The sequence below is a fragment of the Meleagris gallopavo genome, chromosome 3 (assembly GCF_905368555.1).
Source record: "Meleagris gallopavo chromosome 3, MGAL_WU_HG_1.1, whole genome shotgun sequence".
NCBI lineage: Eukaryota > Metazoa > Chordata > Aves > Galliformes > Phasianidae > Meleagris > Meleagris gallopavo.
The window spans coordinates 66,093,318-66,114,557 of NC_139406.1; the positions used below are offsets into that span (position 1 = coordinate 66,093,318).

The following is a 21,240-nucleotide window of genomic DNA, read 5'->3' on the forward strand; positions in this document are numbered from 1 at the left end:
AGGAGGCACAAAAAATACCCTTTTTAGTCAGGTTTCATTTCAAAAAGGTTCTCTACTTTCCACTCATATTCTGCTTACTCCCCTGGATTACAGTTCATTTTGCAACTTCTGCGGTCTCATAACAAAGTGGGGCCAGATGCTGTGTACAGGTTGCAAATACAAATTTGTCTTTGTTATCTTTCACTGTCCCATAGGATTAACAACATTGTTGCAATAGTTTCTCTCATCCAAATAAGAGATGAGTAGATACTGTCACCAGAAAGTTAAATCTGAGGTGGCATCAGCCCCCGGCAAAGTCTTTCCTAGCCTTTTGCAGTCAGAGGCCTCAGACATACTTATTAAAGGAATCTCGTTTGGGGTGTGTCAAATACAATCTTGTAAAAATCTCCTTTGTGATGGCAGTTTTAGGATATAAAAGTTAATGCAATGCAGATAGCTGAGCTAAATAGGCTGTATCCCAATAGACTCTGATATAAAAGGCATTTCATTGCGTAAAGCTTGAATCACAGTTTTCTCAACAACTATTCAATACAGGATGGGTTTCTATCTCATGCAAGGCAATGAGAATCTTGTGGAAGGAGGGCTGTACTACTAGCATAAGAACTGGGAATAAGAAGGGATTTTTTATTATTATTATTTTTTCATTTGAAAGAACACAGCCAAAATGAAAGCTAAAGAACAATTTCATTACAGCTCCCTTTTTGCTTAAAAAAATGCACGAAGTCAGACTGTCTGGCTAGCACATTATGAGGGTGTTAATGCTGTGTAAAACAGCAAAAAGAAAGGCAGGGATTTTTCTAACCGGAAACCTAATGCGTCACTCCTTCAGCTCTGTCCCTGGGGGCAGACCATGGGAATTCCCAGTGTTGGGTCCTGGTGGCTCTCAGCCAGCTCTGCCACTGAAACTGTGCTTTCAGTCTGGGCTGCTGCTGTGCTGAAGGACTGGGAAATGAGGCTTCAGTTTGATAAACAGGCGGGATGAGGTTGCCCCGAGGCGCTGTGCAGGGAGCCCTACAACCTCTGTCAGCGCCGTGGAGAAGCAGGAAGCCTCCTTACTTCCCAGAGAAGGGATCAAAAGTTGACAGATGTTGCCTAACAGAACAACAACCCGCAGGTTTTTAAGCTCCGTAGCAGATTTAGCTTGAACTTTTTTCAATATGCGTTTGACTTGTGGCTGGCTAGACCAAGGGGAGTTCATGGGATTTCAAATCTCTCTTTTGCAACAGGCATGGATTTATGACAACAACACAGCTTTAGAGCTACAACTGTGCCCATCAGTGCGCTTGTTTGAGGTGATGCCCCAAGTTTTGGGGTACAGCAGCCCAACCCCTGACTGCAGATGGGGGCTGCGTGTGCTCAGCTTGCCCTGGCAAGGACAGGGACAACATTCTGTTGGGACAGAAAGTCCGTGCAGTCACAACTGAGGGACAGAGGGCTGAACCTCAGGAACATCATGCAAAGGAGCTCAAAAGAGCTGTTCTGCATGGCATCACAACACTGCTGCCCAATACATCTTACCTCCTTCCCCGCTGAACTAAAACGTATTTATTTCTGTCCAGCAGGTGTGCGCACCATTCACATCCCCACCAAGATAAATTCTTAAGAGGATAAAGTTTAATCATTATCACTCCTCGTGCTACTTTTGGGAACAAAAACAGCAATTTTGTCATTGCGTGCTCCAGAAAACAAGTCTCAAAGGAGCTCAGACTTCCTGTTACCAGAGCCCTAAACTTTGCCCCACCTTTGTGAAGCACAGGCAACTCACAGAGAATGTCATCCACTCTAACAATTGATTTTCTTCTGTAGAATAACGTCAGACCTTTTAAATAAAAGGGTGACCTGTCTCCTTCTAAAATAATTTGTCGGTTTTATGGAGTGTTGTTCTGATTATATACAATTCCCACAAGAAGGGAAGTACCTTTAAAATAAGGACTATTCAGTACTAGTACAGGATTTCCTCTTGTTGTTGATAATTTCCTCTTAACAGAAGACGCAATGAATCCCAGAGAAATTCAAAGGGGCAATCTACAGACAGATAGGCAACAACATTATAGAGAGCACATTGTTCAATCAAATTGATGTTTTCCTTATGAAGTAAAAATCTGCTTGCTATATAGCATGTGAAAGAGTTCATACTGCACACACTTCAGTCCCCTTCGTTACAATTTTAAATCACCATACAATCCCACACATTTTTACATAACCATCATCGAACAATAATAGGTGACAATTCTTTTCATTTCATCTTTTGATATTGAAATTCAGTCTCTGAAATGGTCTCTCTGATAAAAAGATAGGCTTGGTGATAATAGAAACCAGTATTACCAAATTATTATCTGCACTATAAATAGCATATGTATAATGTGAAGTAAGTCAGCAGTTGTGAGTTCTCTCTACTGGATGTTCCTTATTACCAAAATGGTTCCATACTCCCTTTCACTAGATACAGTTTTTCACTACTAGAACGTGGATCTGTACTGTTCACCTCATGGTGAAGGAAATCTCATAGCTATGTAGATAACTAACATGTGCCCCAAAACACTGTACCAAAATCCAAGAATGAAGAGCTAAGGCTGAGAACTTCATGGGAATGGCTACCAGTCATCAGGAGATAGTACCAGTTATCCCAATGCATCAAATTCTCCATTGTGTTGGGCCCCATGAACCACTCTCATTCATGGACCACACTTCAATTCTTCCACTTCCTTACACTCACTTGACCAGATTGCACAAATACGATCAGCAAGTCATGCTGTGATGCATTATTACAGTTGGGAATGACCACCCAAGCCCTATTTCTCCTCTAGCTGATGAGACGGCCCATCAAAGTAGATAAAGACATCCACAAACATTTGTTTCAGCACCATCTTGGTTTTAAATCACATGCCACAGTTTTTGCGTGTTTATCTGATTCTTGCTTACTGAGCAAAACTATGATTTACTGAGATTATTGTTCTCCTCTTCCCAAACTCTTTAAACACCAGCATGCAGCTTATTTTGTCATCTGACGACAGTTGTTTCCGTACTTTTGCAATAGACAATGCAAACAATTCAGCTCTTCATCTGTTCACAGCCTTAGCTTTCCTTTGATCCACATTAGCCTTGCTTCCTGTTCTCTGCCATTCTCTCCCCAAGGCTGTCCCACCAACCTTTCTGCTTCAAAATCCTTTCTTCTGTAAACGCAGAGCAAAACAGAGAAGTACACAAACCATCAGCATTTGAGCCATTACTACTGTCTGTTCCTTGACTTTGCAGCTTACCTTGGAGAAACACAAGCTTGTCTGGAGACCTCCCAGAAGCATTGCCAACACAGAGATAAGAGAGTGGTCTGCAGAGACTTCCTATGTTGGGGCCGCACTGTCAGGCAGGAGCACAGAAATGTGCAGAACTGCATCCAGCTATTCCCTTTCCTTTCCTGGAGGCTTCTCCTGAAGAAAGCAGCCTGAAAAAGCCTCTGAAAAGGTCCAAGGAACGCAGTGTGATTGAGGGCTCTATAAGTAAGGCAGAATGCCCCCAAGTGCTGAGCTGTTTCAGGCACTTGGAGAATTCTTGCTGTGTTATATGGCTGTGTTATGTGATATACTGAAGAACAAGGCACAGCTGGAAAAGAATCTCTCCTCTGAACTCTGGGGTCCTGGGAAGGCTTGGGCGGGCTGCACACACCACGGTCAAAGCAAAGCCATTTGGTCCATGCCTTCATGTTGTATGAATTATTTGTATGAATTTGCTAAAGAAAAAAATGGACTGGACAAGATGGTATGAATGAGTATGACATAAAATATCCAAGCATTTCCTTCATAAAGACTTTCTCAGATGAATTCTTCAGATTCCCAAAAGGCACCTTCAAATGCCTTTATCTGACTGGACACTGGCATTTCAACATTTATTACTGCAGTCATGCTACTATATTGCAGGCATGAGTTAATGCCTTCATCTTCTGGCTCCAGAAGAAAGAAACTGGCCTAATTTTTATTTACAAGCCAGGCAAAAGTCTCAGCATACTGAGTCACCTGGCAAGTACCATGGTCCATCTCTATAGCCTTTCATGTAACACCCGAGAAAAGGGCTTTGCAAATCATTTTTGTTGCCTCCCAGCAGAAAGCCCACAACCTGCACGTGATTTGCTGCAGGCTTCAGCTCAGCATGGAGTATATTGCAATCCAAACTGGGAGTTTCTGGCAAGAAATGGCTGTGAACAGGCACACAATATAAAACAGGAAGAAGGATTTCAGTTTAGCTGTGTTCACTTGGGCTCGTTTGTTGTGAGGAAAGACCTGGCAGGCTTCCCACTGCTAAGTAAGCCTAGAAAGGCTCCTGTTACCTGGGGACTCACATGCTGACATGAGAGTGAGGAGGGCAACAGTCAGGATTCATCGTTTTTTAGCATGATCCTAATGCAGTCTGTCATGCTACGAGTGTAAGACAGGAGTGCTGAACAGAAATAGGCCTAAGAACTAGTGACAGCTTCTTTCTAAAAGCAAAAAAAAATGTCACTTTGATGAGCTATTCTTTTATGCCAAAGCACAGAATGGATTTCCAGAGGTTTGTATCTGGTTTTACGCAGTATTTACCAGCTCCTTAAATTTACTCTGCGCTTGAATCCAGCTTCTTTGATATAGGAAGATAGTATTTGCTGATTTAAAATACCACGTCGTCTTACATCTCACACAAAATGCTAGCCTGAGGATTTCCAGGCAGACACAGTTCATCCAAAGCGATTTAAGGTGGTGGAGGGGTCATGGGATCAAGTCACATCTGCATTTTCTTTCTTCTCTACCACCTCTCTAAGGTTAAGTTTTTGCTTCTGGATTGTTTTGGGTTGTTTGTTTTTTTGTTTGGTTGGTTGGTTTGTTGGTTGTTTTTTTTTGTTTTGTTTTTAATAGGGTAAACAAGGAAATACTTGGGGCTCAGGAGATATCTGTTATCTATAGGAGCAAGCTTATTTTGCCTCTCTCAGTCTGTCTTTGGAAACCCATCATTTTGTAGGAAATAAGAATGTCTCACAACTTCAGTTTTTGAGAAACAACAGTAACTGTCATTTATATAGAAAACTTCCAGCTACCACTCTGTCCTGAAGAAAAGAGAACGAACAATGCCACTGCTTTTTCACAGCTGACAAAACAGATACAGCTAAGCGATTCCCAAGCATGACTTACTGAGAGCACAAGTTGTAATATAGCCCCGAACTTCTAATCCCCATGCATCAGCTTCTGGGTCAGGCTTTCTCCACTTGAACTTTTAGCTTTCCTGAGTTCCTGGAATTCATTCACCTGTTTCTAAGGAGCAGTCAGTGGATTTTCAGTCTCTAAAAGTTAATACAGATGTATTGCATAAATTGAATAAGATTAGTGCTTTAGTACTTTTGCCATTGGTAATGGAAAGAGAAGACTGAGTACAAACAGAGCATCTAAACTTTTACTGCCCTCTGTTTCTGAAGTTCATTCAAGATTAAGACAGTGGAACAGAAGCAATTGCAGGGGTCTTTCTACACAAAAGAGCCAGCTATTTAAGGGCAAGCAAAGTAATTTGAATGTCAGTGAAATAACCATTAAAGGGCTGAGAAAAGTTGCCATTTATTAGAAGATATAAAGTTGCATGCACAGTATAATCTTCTACGTAGAAGTCGCTAATTTAGTATAAAAACCTATTAAGCACTAGGCAGAGCATAACTAAACAGGAGACAATACGTCCCGTGAAAAGGAAACTGGGTTTGGAATTTTACAGCCTCTTGTTTCATGTTTATACATAAAACGCTATAATCGATAATCTCGATAACACCTATATATTCCTAGCTGCCCCAGGGTTTTGCATTTTGTCTCTAGCAGTGGTCCCCTGCGGCCTGGGAAAGAAGGTAAAACAAGGTTACACACTTGAATAACCTCCCACTCTTTCCAGCCTCACAGCAATCCTTCCGAGAAAGCCTAGCCCTCTCAGCCTCTCATCAATGCCACTCCTTAATTGGCCTGAGAGCCCTTCTTTAAACAAAGCACTCTTCTCCCACAGGGCCGAGCTCTTTCTGCTCTTCTGGCAGAGCTAAATCCAGACGAAGATACACCACGTACCAATACAAAAGTACTACAAATTCAAACACATGGGAAAGGAATGAGGTACTCCCAAGAGAAATTCTCCAAGTAGAGGTTTGCAGGTGGGATCATCTGCTCATACGTCTTCCGAGGAGAAAACCCTCCATCTACATTTAAGCCTGTCAGGTTGCTGCTTGAAGAAAAAGCAGAGCATGCCGTTAACACTGAACGGTGACAAGCAGAGGATCAGTCAGAGACCATGGGAACACCCTGCACTAACACACAGAACATGAACTCAGTGAGGCAGTTAAGAATAGAACTCTGTCACAAAGCTATAGGACTTCCATGGGTTTGACCAGAAGGGGTTCTACATCCACAGTGATCATTTTTTAATATTAAGACAAAGCAGTAATTAGGTGTTGTGCAACTTTAAACTCTTCTTTAGCAGTAACTCATCTCTCTTCACTTCTACCTATATACAGCTGGGCAAGGAGGAGTAACACACAAAATACATCCTCAACTTTCATTCCCTTGGCCGTGATCCTGAGGCACGGTGGTTCTTCACACTACATTCAGTTCGTGTGTGTAAGTACATCACAATGGATGAGTGAGAACAAAGTAAATGCATATGCCCAGAGAAAGGCTAAGCAGCATTGCCTGTGATACCAAAGGCACAGAACTCTCCCCTGATATATATACCAGACAAACGTGTCATTTAAAATATGTTGTTCTTTCTCCTTTATTTAACCACAACACAAATACAAGAGCAGTCAAACCTAGTCCAGTGGAACTCACTAGATAAACCTGTTCAGATTAAGGTTCTCATGAAATCAAACAAAATATACATGTACACACACACACACTCACGCACACGAGAATGCAGCAGAGCCCTTGCAAAATGAGGAGTAGCACTGAACTGCCCCTAAAAGCAAAATGCAAAAACAACAACAACAAAAAATGCACCAGTTAGGATACATTTGTTAAGCAATGAAGTCGTGCACTGAACAGGTTCCCACTGTACCATTCCATTGGATATCTAAATACCAGCATAATTTGTTTCAGGTGCAGATTTGAAGCTCACAAAGGGAAAGAATCTGCTTTCACTTAACCAAGAATACCAGTAACACAGCAATTGCTCTACTGTAACTCAGAGCAGAACCTGGCCCTGTGAATTGAATATGCTGGAACGCTACTGTGGGTAACAAATTTTCCACATCTCTAGCAATGAAACTCACCACCAACTGTAGTTTCTAATTTTGCTTTTGCACCCTCCCCATTCTAAAGTCTGCACTAAAGCACATTCTGCTCCTTGGGGGGGAGAAATAATGCAGTGATTCTGTGATGCAAATAAACACCCACTAGGGACTAGAATAAGACCTCCAAATATACCAAATCACAGCAGAAGAAATAGAAACTGGGCTCTTAGATAAAGCTGGTCTAGCTGGTCCATCTGATTTGTCAACGCTTTGTTCAGAAATATAAGATTCCTATATAGTTTACAAAAACAGCAATTCCTTATAGAACATCTCAGTGTCAAAATATTAACAAAAACACAGCTTGTTAAGGTAGAGAAGAGTGGTCTTGGAAAAATTAATAACTAAACTAGGCTGCAGCTAACAACAATAGGTGATATCTCTTCATAAAAAGGCAGTCTGATGTACTCAGGAAAAACGGAACATTTGAAACGAGCTGTTACAAAATTGATTTCAATGTTCAGCACAGATCTAACACAAGTGTTAACATCCACTATTGTTAACTTTATTTTCAGACAACTATTCAAAAAAAAAAAAAAAAAAAAAAAAAATCCTGCTAATACAAAAATGTAGAAAACAACAACAAAACGAAACAGAAAAAAATCCAGAGAGACAGTTTCTAGACAAATTTAGTTAAGGTGAAGTTGTACCTTTGTCCCAGTTATTAAGAACTTCAGTGTTAAGAGTGGCATAACCCAGCTCAGCTAGGTTTGCAGGCTTCCCCACCCTTACTAAAGAGTTAGTTCTTAGAAGGCTCCAATCTCAGTCCCCCATGGTCTGTATGGTTTGCCGAGGTTTGCTGATTGTGTTGGTGCAGACGGGCTCAGCATATTGGGGGACAGTAGATGGAACGAGCCAAACGAAAAGGGGAACGCAGACAGCGACGCCATGGAGGAGAGAAGAGGAGGAGACAGTTTGGTAGTAGATGTGACCACGGGGAGCACTGGTCCGACGCTGCCATTTGGGGGCACTCTGAGTGAGGAAGTTTCAGCGTGTGAGGCGGCAATTCTGCCCTGGTGATGCGGTTCTGAGGAAGACGCTGGAGTACTGGTATTGCCGGGCCCGTTCTGAGGCAGCAGCAATGGGTGAGATATGTGAGGATGATGTCCAAAGGCGTTGCCCCAATGAATGTGTCCAATGCCAGCATGCGCACCGCTCGCTGCTTCCCGCTGAGAGGCGTAGTTATTGAGGTGAGACACGAGTCGGACCCGCAGCGGGTCAGAGGCATCCAGGCCTTCTATAATGCTCAGGTATCGAGCAACTTCAGCCAGGCACTCTCGGAACCCGAGACTCCGGTAGTCCATAGCCAAAGCATGAGCATCGAAATAACCTACAAGAAAGAAAAAAAAAGAACGAAGGCTTAAGGCGCTGTTTTCCAGTCATTGCCTGCGCGCAGCCTTCCCACACCACCTTCCCCTACAAGCGTTTTCACTTGGATGTTTGTTAGTAACCCTAAATGTAGATTAGCTGCCAAGCTCCCTATTACTTCTTTTTTGTTGCTGTTGTCTGTTTTGGGGGCTAACAGGCTTCTTTTATATCTGTGCTGTGGTGCTGCAGCTCCCAGGATTACAGACTGAGACCTGTGACTGCAGACTGAAATTGCACACCGCTGCTGAGAGGAAAATACTTTTGTTCTTTTCACATCTCCCAGTGCAAGCAAAATTACAGCACAGCAAAATCCATTACAAGCACAAGTTCTAACTTATCAGAGATCACTTTGCAAACCAGTAAATTTGCTTCCATTTAAAGCACACGTCGCCATTTCTGCTAATTCTCTGATTCCATCCTTCGTTTTTTCCAGTTTTCTGTTCTGGAAGTTTGGCACGTTAGATGAGCGGGCACCTGACAACAACAAATCCTCGCTCTGCTCCACGCTGCCAGCAGCCAGCTCACCGCACAGCGCTGACAAACTGCTGCAGCACTTCACAGTGCTTCTCCCCTGTAGGGCACAAGGCAGAGCTATCGCCGGGCAGCGCTCTGCCTGGACACCTGAGCCCAGGAGAGCCGCAGCGCTGCCATCCTTGTTGCGCAGCAGCCCCGATGCCACAGCTCCGAACTTTACCTTTCCCTCCGGCCGTGTGCAGCATCTTCAGGTGATCCACGGTCATCTGCAGGATCTCGGCTTTCTCCAGCTTGGCCGATCCCTGAGGAGAGAGGGGCGGGAGCTGCGGGCAGAGAGCCCCGGCGCGGCGGGCAGAGCCCCGTGCGGCCGCCTGCCTACCTGCTTCTCGAAGGCGCTGGGCACCAGCCGACGCAGCTCGGACAGGCTGTTGTTGATGCGGTCGCGGCGGCGCTTCTCGATGATCTGCGGGGCACAAAGCGGGGTGAGGGGCCGGGCCGGGGCCGGGGGTCGGCGGGGCGGGCGGCACTCACCCCTCGGCGCCGCTTCCTGGCCAGGATCTGCGAGGTGGCGGACGGCGACGCGGAGCCCGCGGTCGAGCTCAGGTTCCTGCGGGGAGCGCGGGACAGCGGTCACCCCGGGCACCCCGCCGCCCTTCCCCCCCGCCGCCGCTCGGCGCCCGCTCTCACCCGTTCTCGTCCGCGCTCTCCTTCTCCACCTCCACGGCCTCGTCCAGCTCCTCGCTGTCCGACGAGCTGTACTCGGGATGCGCCCGCTTCATGGCGGCGGTGCGCGGGCGGCCGCCGAGCGGGTGGCGGGCGGCGCGCGGCAGGAGGACGCGCGGCAGGAGGGCGCCCGGCGCGCGCCCCGCGCCTCGCCCCGCGCCAGTCTCCCCCATGGCGTTCCCACGCCTCGTCTCTTACCCGCCGCGGGCGGGCCGCCGCCGGCCGGGCAGAGCCGCGCAGAGAACGCCCGCCGCCGCCCGCCGCCCGCCGCCGCCACGCGCGGCTTCCGCCTCCCCCATTGGCCGCCGCCGGGACGCCCTCGGCCAATGGCCGCCGCCCGGCCCCGCTCGGCGCCGCCCCTCGGGCCGGCCGTGGGAAAGCGGCGGCGGCGGCGGCGGGTGCCGCGTGCGGCTCCGATGGGGGCTGTTGCGGGGCCGCGGTGCGCTCCCCTCCGCTCCCCCCGTGGCCCCCTCCTCACGGTTTCCCTCCTCACGGTTTCCCTCCCGGCCGCCCGCAGGGGCCGCGCCGGCCTCCCATGGGGCTGTGTAGCTAGAGGAGCGCTCCCCGTCAGCCCAGTCCTCCTCTTGTTGCCCCCCCCATTTTGGAAGCTGAGAGAAGGGAGAGTAGTGCTTCAAGCGTTGCGCGTTGCCGTGCCAGGCCAGGAAGGAAAGGCTGGCGGGAGAGGGGCTCCTCAGGGTGAGCGCATGCAGCAGGACGCCCTGAACAAGCCTCCCGCCTGTTTGCTGAGGTACAAGTGAGAAAGGGACATGTGACACGAACCCCGAGGTGGTTTCATAACAAATGGATTTCCATTCGCACGAAGCCTTTCAGCCGAGGCTCCCGTCTGACAGTGGATGCGTGTAGTCTCACAGCTGGAGGTACGGAGACGTGCAGGGTGCTGCAGGGAAGGAGCCACGAGCCCGTGCCAAGCTCCGAGCAGCGGCTCTCAGCCTCTCAGCAGCTGCTCAGGCCAAGCTGCACACGCTTTGCTGCACGTTGTGTGGCACTGCACAGCTCCGCGCAGTGCCACTGCTGGGAGGGGTGTGGGAGCAGGGAGCAGCTCAGGGCAGCGAAGGAGCTGCAGGTGAGGAGCAGAAGTCCTGCAGCTGCCTGCAAGCAGCTAACACAGGGTTGTTCCCATGCTGCGTTTTCCATAAATCTGTCTGTTCTTCAGTGCTGTGTAATTAAGCTTGTGTCAGAACTTGCAGTGCACGCACCTTCCCAGCCTTCATGTTTTGCTGTAAAACACCTCTGGCTGCACCACCTGCTTTCACAGAATCAGAATATTCATAAAGATTGGGAAAGACCACAGGGTTCCCCCATGCCCACTAACCACGTCACTCAGTGCCATATCTACACGTTTCCTGAACACCTCCAGGGTCAATGACTCCGCCACCTCCCTGGGTAGCCCATTCCAATGCATTACCACTCTTTCTGAGAGTTTTTTTCCAAACATCCAACCTGAACATTCCCAGTTCCGTCAGCCACTCCTCATAAGACATGTCCTCAAGAATGTGTCCCTTGGCTCAGAACTGTCACACTGCAACAGGGTAATGTAAATTTGGCGTATTAACACCAAAGTGCATCCGTACTCTTCTGGATGCCTCTGAACAACGCGGGCAGTCTGCAGGCAGTCTGCCTTTCAGTGTCTAACGGGGGCTATAAGAAAGAAGGGGACGGACTCTTTAGAGGGTCTGTTGTGATGGGACAAGGGAAGATGTTTGCAAACCAGAGTAGATTGGATTTAAAATCAGACTTTATTTAAGGAGAAAGTTTTTTACCGTATTGATGGTGAGGCACTGGAAGAGGTTGCTGAGAGAGGCGATAGTAATGGAGATGTGATGAGAGAGGTGATCCTCCATTCCTGGAGACATTCAAGGTCATGCTGAGCACCTGATCTTGCTATAGGTGTCTGCGTTCATTGCGGGGGAGTTGGACCAGATGACTGTAAGTTCCATTCCAACTCAAATGATTCTATGATTCCATGATTTACCCGGGGAGGTTTCAGCTTCATCATGTCTACATGTATAAGAATGTGTGTGTTCCGTGTATAGAATTGCACAAGGGACTCAATGACATGCTATTGGCAGGACAGCCTCCACTAGTGTTGCCATACTGTGAAGAGGAGATCAGCTGCTGGTAAGTAGCAACTGCAGGCACTGCCCTGCCAAGAAGATGTCATAGAATCATAGAATCACAGAATCATAGAATGGCCTGGGTTGAAAAGGACCACAATGATCATTCAGTTTCAACTCCACTGCTATGTTCAGGATTGCCAACCACCAGACCAGGCTGCCCAGAGCCACATCCAGCCTGGCCTTGAATGCCTCCAGGGATGGGGCATCCACAACCTCCTTGGGCAACCTGTTCCAGTGTGTCACCACCCTCTGAGTGAAAAACTTCCTCCTAATATCTAACCTAAACCTCCCTTGTCTCAGTTTAAAACCATTCCTCTTTGTCACTGCACCTGGGCAGTTTTTTTAGCCCTGTCCTCATTCCTCCATATCACACAGTATGTTTTGCACCAGGTATCATACAATAAAACTTTGTGCTTCTTTTTGCTGACGTTTTTTAACAAAATCTTCTATAGTTTACCAAAATAGTTCTTTTCCTACAGTACCTTTCCCATAAATAGGCTAATAAATAATAATACAGAACCTTGTTCTTGTTTTCTGCTGAGCAAACCCCAGAAGACTACCAAAGAGAAATCTGTCCAGCCATTTTTGTGGGCAATTTTGCAACTTCAGTATTGCAAGAGCTGTGTTCAAAACATGCTTCGTGTTGTGCACTGATGATGGAGAGGGAGTCTCTGCCCCACAATTCACGTTCTCAGACCACTTTGAGTTCTCTTTGTTAGACGCATGCAGCTTTGAGAACACCGTGTGTGCTGTTTCTTCTTGCTAGGAAGCCTAGGATGGCAAACGACCCTCAGAACTTTGGTTCCACTCTGCAAAATGTTAAGTAAAATACGCTCTTTAAAGGGGAAAATGAGGCTTTTTGGCAAACAGTAACAGGCACTTTTCTTTAGTTTTATAGAACTAAATTTCACTGTGCAAAAATAAAAATGAAGGCTGAGCATGCCCCGTAGCTGTTGGTAAATACAGCTGGGAATAAAGCAAATCAAAGTAGCAGCTGATTGCTTTTGAAGGTACCAGCTATTACAAGCTTTGATGAGCACTGCAGAGGCAGCTAAATGAAAGCTGCAAATTACGCAGTGAGCACCGGCTCCTGGAAAAGCAACCCTATTTTCTCTCAGATGATACTTTGCATTGACCTCAAACCTTTCTGCAGTTGCATTGTATCCTCCAGCCATCAGCCACCTGAGCAGATTTTGACTCGGGGAAGCAGCCATAGCATTTGGAGCCTGGAGTAATGGGCTGCAGGGGAGGTTCAGTGTGTGCGAATGCAGTGAGAAAGCGCTGGGGATTTTTATTTGCTATGAAGCAGTCAGAACTTGGGCTGAAGTTCTGTCCTGAAGATACTGGCCAGACAACTTGATTTGACTTCTCTAGGTAGGTTAAAGACTAAGCCTGATGAGTTTGGAAACTGTGTTCCGAACAGGGCAAGTATTTGAATGCGGCTGCCTCAACAAGCAAAATCTCTCCTCCAGGGAGGTCAAAATCAAACCATCATTGCTTGTCTCTTCCATTAAATTATGGAATACCTGGACAAAAATTAGCAACAGAAGTGCCTCCTCGGTCCTTTGCCGGACCAAGGTTAGGCAGTGAAGCTGCTTTTTGCTGAACTTCTGGTTTTTAAATGATCTAAATGTGTAGCTGCATCTGACCTGAGTTGTTTTAATTCAAACCGAAAGATCGTAAAGCTCTGGGACTCGAGCATATTTTGAGGTAATGAAATAGCAGTGGCCTGTACTGGCATGGAGGGCATTTTCCTGTGGGATGCTTCTTTTCAGTCTTGCTCACAGTACTTTGACACTGCAAGGCTTCAGGGCTTGGGGATGCCGCAGAGCCGAGCAGCACATCTGTGCAGTACCAAGGCCCTGTGCAGAGCTGCTGTTCTCAGCGTGACCTTCATTTCATCTGCTTTTAAGGAGGAAACATCATTCCAGGAGAAATAGTTTTATTCCACAGTAGCACTCATCTGAAAGATTTACTCCAGAAAATCTCAGTGATGTTGGAACAGGAGCTATCAGCGCAGCATTGCTGAATAGCACTAGCAGTAATTTCCCGTGCACGCCCAGGCCCTTCTTTTGATTCACGCCGATGCGGTTGCGACAAAACTGCCTCGTGTTTGCTTGTTACAAAACAGGATCAGCAGCACCCGGCTCTGAGTGCACCACAGTGCTGACCTCTGCGTGAGCACCTCTGCAGTCGCACTATTAGGGGTGCTCCACAGCAAGTGCAAGCAGTCACACACTCCTCATGCTGAAACCACAGCAAATGTGTTTAATCCCACACAATAGTTCCGTTATAATACGTCTTAAAGCTGCGGTCGGCAGGGGAAGCGGCGACCACTTCTCACATATATAATGTATACGGAACATATTCAGCTTGGCACGGAGACAAGGAGCTGGAAGTGTCACGCTGGAGCCTCGCCCCTGACAGCATGAGACATGTGCTTGTAAGCTGTCTCGAGGAGGATATTTGATTGCCCTCTTTCTTCTTCTGCCTCTCTCCCAACAAAAGCGGCCTGACCTCCCCCATGACCCGGCAAGTGCTGAAATTCCCCAAACACATTTTTCTGTTGTGCCCCAGCGCTGAACAAAAGGAGACGAAGCAGCCTCGATATACTTGGGAGCATGGAATGAAAATAAGAGCGGGCCGTGGCCGGGCCAGCGAGCGCCCAGCATCACCTCTGGCCCTCCGCGTCTGCGCTGCCTCCCACGCCCGCTGCTGCATTGTCCGCAGCTCCGTCTTATTTATGCGCTCATTTATTTATTTATTCGTTTATTTATTTACTCGGGGAAGGGCAGCGTCAGGGGCGGCCGAGGGGGGGGCTGTGTAATTGCCGTTTACACTGCGTTCCCACGCTACTATTGTTTGTGACTTTGTTTCCTATTCCCATCACGTGTGCTAATTAGTTGGAGCTGCTGGCTCGCTGGGAGGCGTGTGTCTGGAGCAAAAGCAGAAAGATCACTTCCTGGAGGGATCCGGGCAATCCGAACAATTCTCCGCTTTACTTTCAGCCCTCTCCCCCCTCCCCCCCTTTTGGCTGCGCCCGCTCAGGGAGCAGAGAAGAAGCACTGATTGTCAGCTGCTACCACCGTGCAGAGCACACATTTTCTCTTCTTAAAAAGAGCGACCCAATGGACAAAGAAAATTGGGGATGTCTCATCCTTGCTTAACAAACCGGATTTTAGTTTGTTGTGTTTCAGAACTCCCCGCTTGCCTCTCTGTTATGTCTAAGGAGGTAAAAAGCAGCGTTTTAAAAAGAAATCTTCAGGTTATTTTAGCCTGCCCTTAGGAAGTGAGTCAGATTTTTATGGCAAGGCTGAAGGTAGCTCATGCCATGGCTTGCAAAACAAAATGAGAGAGAGAGAGAGAGAGGCTGGGGGGTGGGGGAAATACCTGAGTCATGGCATTTGCTCATTAAAGCAGGCATCAGACTGCAAGGCTAAATCACATGGCAAGACCTGTGTGTGGATCAGGTTTTAGACTCAGTGTTTGGTGTTTTGTTTTTTAAATCTCCAACCCATTGCCCTGGTGCTCTGCGGATGTTGAGTACATCAGAGCCTCCCTGGGCCATGCGTGCTGCATGCAGCTCAGCCAGGCACCACATTTCAGCTGCCAGAGATCCACTGCTCCTCTCACCAGAGGCTTTCTCCACACATCCCTTCAGACAGCAAACCCTCGGTGTTCTCCATTCCCAAGCAGCACAACCACACAAGGCAGGAAGAGCTGTCAGTCTCGGCCCAAGCAGAAACATGCTCCTCAGGATGCAGCTCCCAACCTAACGCATTTAAGAGAGAATGCTCATGCAGAAACAGGCTAAGGTGTGAGGCAGTTTGCTTCCCTTTCAATGGGCACCAACTCATGAAAGCAAAGCTTTTTGCCCTTTTTCTGGCAATAGCTGCAGTCAGGTGCAGTGTGAGTATGCTCTGCGTTTTCCTATGCAGCTCTGCCAATGCCTGGGGAAAATCCCAAAGCAGTGCCTGCCTGTCTGCCCTGCTGCTGTGGGATGGCAGCTAGGTGAAAACCAATATTTCTACCCCATGGGAAATTCCAATATTTCTGCACTTTCATTTTGTTTTTGCTTGGGTCAGGGAGAACTGAAGTATCTTAAGTCTATCTGGTTTGGGGTTTTCCTGTCCTTTCTGAGGTGAAAACAAATCCTAGGTTTTGGAAACAGTGAAACGCTTCTCTGTGAGTCAGCTCAGCTTTAAAAGGCATCTTCGTGAGTGTCACGTTACTCGGAGGCTGTCATTTTTGTCCTCCCACAGCTCTGTTGTTTCTTAGAGACAGGGCTCCCTTTCTGGGTTACCCATCTCGTGATTCCCTCCTCAGCTCCAGGTGCAGGAAAATACTTCTAATTACAGAAGATACAGGCTGGCGAGCTGGCTCAGAAGAAGGCTGGGTACTTTTCCTAAAGTGGAAAGTGCTGTTTTAAATGTCATTGCACAATGCCACAGGGCTGGCATCCTGCAGGTCTCACACCACCACACACGCTCTGCTTTCTGCTCACTGCCTGCTCCGAGTGTCCCTGCTCCAGCTGGGGTTGGACCAAATGACTGCAGAGGTCCCTCCCAACCTCAGCCATCCTGATTTTGTGTTAATCACTTCTGGCATTTACAAACATTTCACCTCCTTGCAGTAGCTCCAATTGCTTTGAGAGGTAGGAGGGAAGATTTAGTTTAGATACCAGGGGGATGTTCTTTACTATGAGAGTGGTGAGGTACTGGCACAGGCTGCCCAGAGGGGTTGTGGATGCCCCGTCCCTGGAGGTGATCAAGGCCAGGTTGGATGGACCCCTGGGCAGCCTGGTCTGGTATTAAATGGGGAGGTTGGTGGCCCTGCATGTGGCAGGGGGGGGTTGGAGATTCATGATCCTTGAGGTCCCTTCCAACCCAAGCCATTCTATGATTCTATGAGGTAAATTAGGAAAATACTTGAAATCTAGCTTTTAGTAAGGGGCTAAAACTTGAGGAGAGATGTGGTCAAATAGTTGGTGACACAGCTCTCTGCAGACCAGCAAACACTTCTGGTGCACACAGCACAGTCTGCTATGGACTCTGGGTCACATGCCACAAGTGTGGAGAAGCTTTAACAAGGCGCAATCCCACCGAGTGCATCATGCATCACAGCTTGTTTTACTCAGGAAAGAGGTGGCCAGTGAGAAAGGCACTCTACAGAAATATGGAGAGCATTCTCATGTCCATTTTTAACTTCATTATTTCCGTTAAATAACTCTTGTGTAGTATGCAGTTTTTTGCACCTGTGGTCTTCTACTGGCATTAAGCGTTATCATTTATTCTTATTTGTTTCACTTATAAAACAATTCATGAACTGTTCCAGCCACTGACCTCCCAGAGAGCTGGCTAATCAGGCCAAATTGCACTGCAGGGAGTGGTGAGTGCTGTGTTCAGATATCTTACCAGGATTTGTTAGGACCACCAACATCTCTGCACAAGTAACCTGAACCACAGGAAAAATAATCCAGCAAACCAACTCTGTGCACTACCAGCTTTGTAACAGTTACAGATTTCATCAGGACTCAACCCAGTTCATTATTTTTTTAGTTCTTGCATCTCATTATTTACATACAGAAAAGAAAAAGCTTCACCAAGAACCAAAAAAAAAAAAAAAAAAAAAAAAAAGCCACCAAAAAACAACCAGCCCGTCAGTGAGTCATTTGAAAGCTCTCTGTTCTTTTTCCTGTTTTCTCACTGAATATGGAGAGCAGCTCATGACTTCTGTCCTAGTACACAAAGCCTATCTGAGACTGGTTCAGTTGCCTGAGGGAGTTCAAGTCGGACTTCGTGGCCACTGTTGCCTACTGGAGCCACTGCAGAGGAACAACAGAGCTCCGGTTAAAAGAGGCTTCTGCGTGGATTGGTCACAGTAATTGCAAAATGCTCTGCTGAAAATGCCCACCCATTCTGGAACTACAGATTCAGTGAGCGACCTAATTTCAACTTTCTTTTTTTTTGTAACGGAGTTACACACAAAAACTTTAAAACCCATGCTTCTCCCCAGTCAACAGAATAAATCAAACCTTGTTTCCTGTGGTGTGGTTCTGCTCTTCCTGAGATCAGCCCAGTGTCCGTGCCCACCATGTTCACCCCACGTTGCTGCTGCCCTTGCCCACAGACTGGCACACAGGCAAAGCCAGACAGTGCTGCAGTGGGTATGAAGGCTCAGGTGCGCTGGCTGCCCTCTGACATGGCCAATGGGAGACTAATCCACATCCTTCTTCTTCCCCTACCCATTCATTTGTTCAGAAAACCCATAGGGTCTTAATTAGTTTAAGTCTGCTGTTGGAGGGTTTGGCCACTGCGCTTAGCAGTCGCTAGATGAGGAGTGACTGCTGGACAAAAATAAATCCATTTTAAAAAAAATCTCTTCTGAGCACTGAAATGTTTCCTCATTTGGAATTTGGATTGGGAAGGGGAAATTATTTATCTCAGTAGCAACAACAATGGTATCGTTATGGACTTGATGGCCTAAATTAACGAGAGACACATTATTTTTTTTAGGAAGAGACATTATCTTTACACCTAGGAGTTGTGTGCCTAGTTCATCCACTTTCACAGCTCTATCACCTGGCCAAGTAAAAGATATTCTCTTTCTTTGCAAACTTTGCCTCTCTTAAGGGTTTGGAAGGCACTTAGATGCAGGAGTAATGGGCCTCAGAGTAGGTACACAGATTAGATAGTTAATCAGTCACTTGCAGATTGTTTGTGAGATACGAGACCTTTCACAGAGGTGCATGGTGGCGGCTGAGGTTTGGAGAGCCCTCCGTTTTCTGATGACTGAAAACAGAGGGAATGGCTGCACTACTGCATCTACAGCTGTAAGAATGCAGAGCCCACCTTTAACTTGAAAATATTTGCATAAGGCATTCAGGTAATATAAAGGAAACTGATTACTTTATACCAGCTGGATTACAGCAAGCCAATATTGACTTCAGGTTTTGGTTGTCATCAAGATTTATTTTACTTGAGGTAAATATTGACTGTGGCACAGCCAAGGTCAGTATTTACTTTGGAGGAATATCAGTCTTATGGCTCAAAACTGGAAGTCGATATCTTCATTGCTATACTTTTTCATAAATATTGAGGAAGGAGGATATTCGCTAATATGCATTTTAATATATTTTTATATATAATTTAAGAGAGCAGTTCTGATGCAGTGGAAAAAAAGAATACGGAAAGAAGGTTGTTACCTTGGACCATCAAAAGATGGGAACTGCCAAAAGAAAAAACACAGCTGGATTATTATAACTCCCAAGCAAACTCTTACTGCAGACACCGGTTGTTGACCTCTTGGAAAGTAAACAGCAAGAAATGTAAGGGGTAGCTGCCATCAAGGATGGTATGACACATGGAATGAAAATTTCTGTTCCCAGCCTTCTTTGAACTGTCTGTTAATTTTGTCTTAATACTCTGTAAGCCCAACAAAATACAACACTCCTGCTTGAATATGGGATAAGTTTAGAAAGTCATTGAAGTTGTGCTTACCTTAGGCTTTGTCACTTGTGTTTCTGTAAAGAGGCACAGCATCTAAACTTAAGTCAAGAGGAAGACAGAGAGTCCTTTTGGATCTGAGGGCACTAACATGGAAAATGTTCTGTGTTGTTTTTCACTCTGTTGGCAAAGCTATATGGAGGAGGGCATTAGAATTCATAATGTGAACTATAGAGGAGGGCATTAGAATCCATAACCTAACATAATCCATGATATCTCTTGGCTCATACACACCCCATCTCCCTTGGGGCATTGTGCAACACTTGCCTAGTTGAAATGCTATAAGAAAAGAAAACCAAGGATTACCTTGGTCCTATTAGTTGCAGAGGTGGCCCGCAATATGACATAGAGCTAGGAAAGGCAAAAGTGTATTACCCAGGAAGGAGACCAGGCGTAGCAGCACACTGATGCACAGATGCTTACCACTGCTGATCCAGACTGCTTAGGTAACTCCAGCTGTGAAGAACTGGCTGCCATCTAGACAAGCATACCAAAGACCATGGCTGGTTTCCTGGAGGCCTCATTCATGCCCCTGCATTGCTGTCAGTAGCAGGATGAGCTCAGTGCAGACAATGAAACTGAAGCTGAAATGTGCTTTTCCTGATGGAAATCTCACCAACCTGCTGGAGCTAAGACACTTCCAAACCAAAGCTTCACTCCCTCTGAGTGACACAGGTGCTAATGGAGCTAGATTCAGGTCTCTGATTTGGAAAGCCAGCCTTGATCCCAGCATTTAATCCAACTGGCAACTGTGGTAATCATGCACTGGTGAAGGAGAGCTGTGTGCTTCTAACCGGATGGCTACACCATAAGGCCTGAGCAGCAGCAGGGACACAACGTGACATGAGTCAGGCCCCTGCAGCAGGGGGTTGCTTGCAGCTGGATTTGCCATCACGTCTGCCTTATAAAAACTTCAAGCACTTAACAGCTGTTGCACCAATTGCTGCGAAGAGCCAAGCTGAGCTTTCCAGAAATGCAGGCCTTTTCACCTTATGCGGTAGTCGTGTTTGCGTCCTCCAGCCCCTCTGAAATGCAGACAGTCAGAACTGAGAGAACTAATACTAGCCTTAGCTAAGCTTGTGGGAGCACTAAATATTGAACTTACTGAGGGTTAGCTCTAACTGGCTCCAGTTGTGTGTGAGCAATGATGGCTCCTAAAGGCAGCTTTCACATGAACGCTGCAGAGAGGTGGCCCAAGTTACCCAGCAGCAATGTTAGCTTGGCTCTGTTCTGTCTTCCAGTAAATGACTATATATTCGTGATCAATAAATGTTGCTGTGCTATAAAATGACATCAGGAGATAAATTTACTTTGCATTAACAAGATAACATCAGGACAAGATGGTCATCTATAGTCTTTGACAGGCATCGATTTTCTATTTTTTATTTTTTTTTTTCACTCTTTCTGTCTTTTTTACGCATTGATCTAGCAGGTGGGAGAAATTTTGGCTATGGAATTTCACCAGTGTATCCTTCATCACACTTTTAAGGTAATATATATGATTTTTGTCCATCAATTCACATGGAAATAATTTACTCCTGACTGATGCAAATGCCAAGAGAACCACAATGGGTTTGCACTAAGATCCTTCACTGCTTGGCTGCTTTGGAATATAGCAGGAGGGAACTCTTGGAAGTAGTGGACAGTCATATTTTCATTACAGCATCTACAGTACATTGGTTTGTTCAAGAAAAGATAATTGCCACACAGAGGTTGAGATGAGAAGGCCATGTGCTGAAGACTCATATGAGAGCAG

The 21,240-nt window shown here is 46.4% G+C and overlaps 1 protein-coding gene across 1 annotated transcript; it reads right to left on the reverse strand.

Annotated features, from left to right (window-relative positions):
• Nucleotides 1–6,734: 6,734 nt before the first annotated feature.
• Nucleotides 6,735–10,145, reverse strand: HEY1 (hes related family bHLH transcription factor with YRPW motif 1). Its single transcript, XM_085221326.1, has 5 exons — nt 9,806–10,145; nt 9,650–9,725; nt 9,498–9,581; nt 9,339–9,420; nt 6,735–8,606 (listed from the first exon to the last, which is right to left on the reverse strand). Exons 1-5 carry the CDS (start codon nt 10,012–10,014, stop codon nt 8,023–8,025), a joined length of 1,035 nt encoding a protein of 344 aa, XP_085077452.1. The 5' UTR covers nt 10,015–10,145; the 3' UTR covers nt 6,735–8,022.
• Between the last annotated feature and the right edge of the window lie 11,095 nt (nt 10,146–21,240).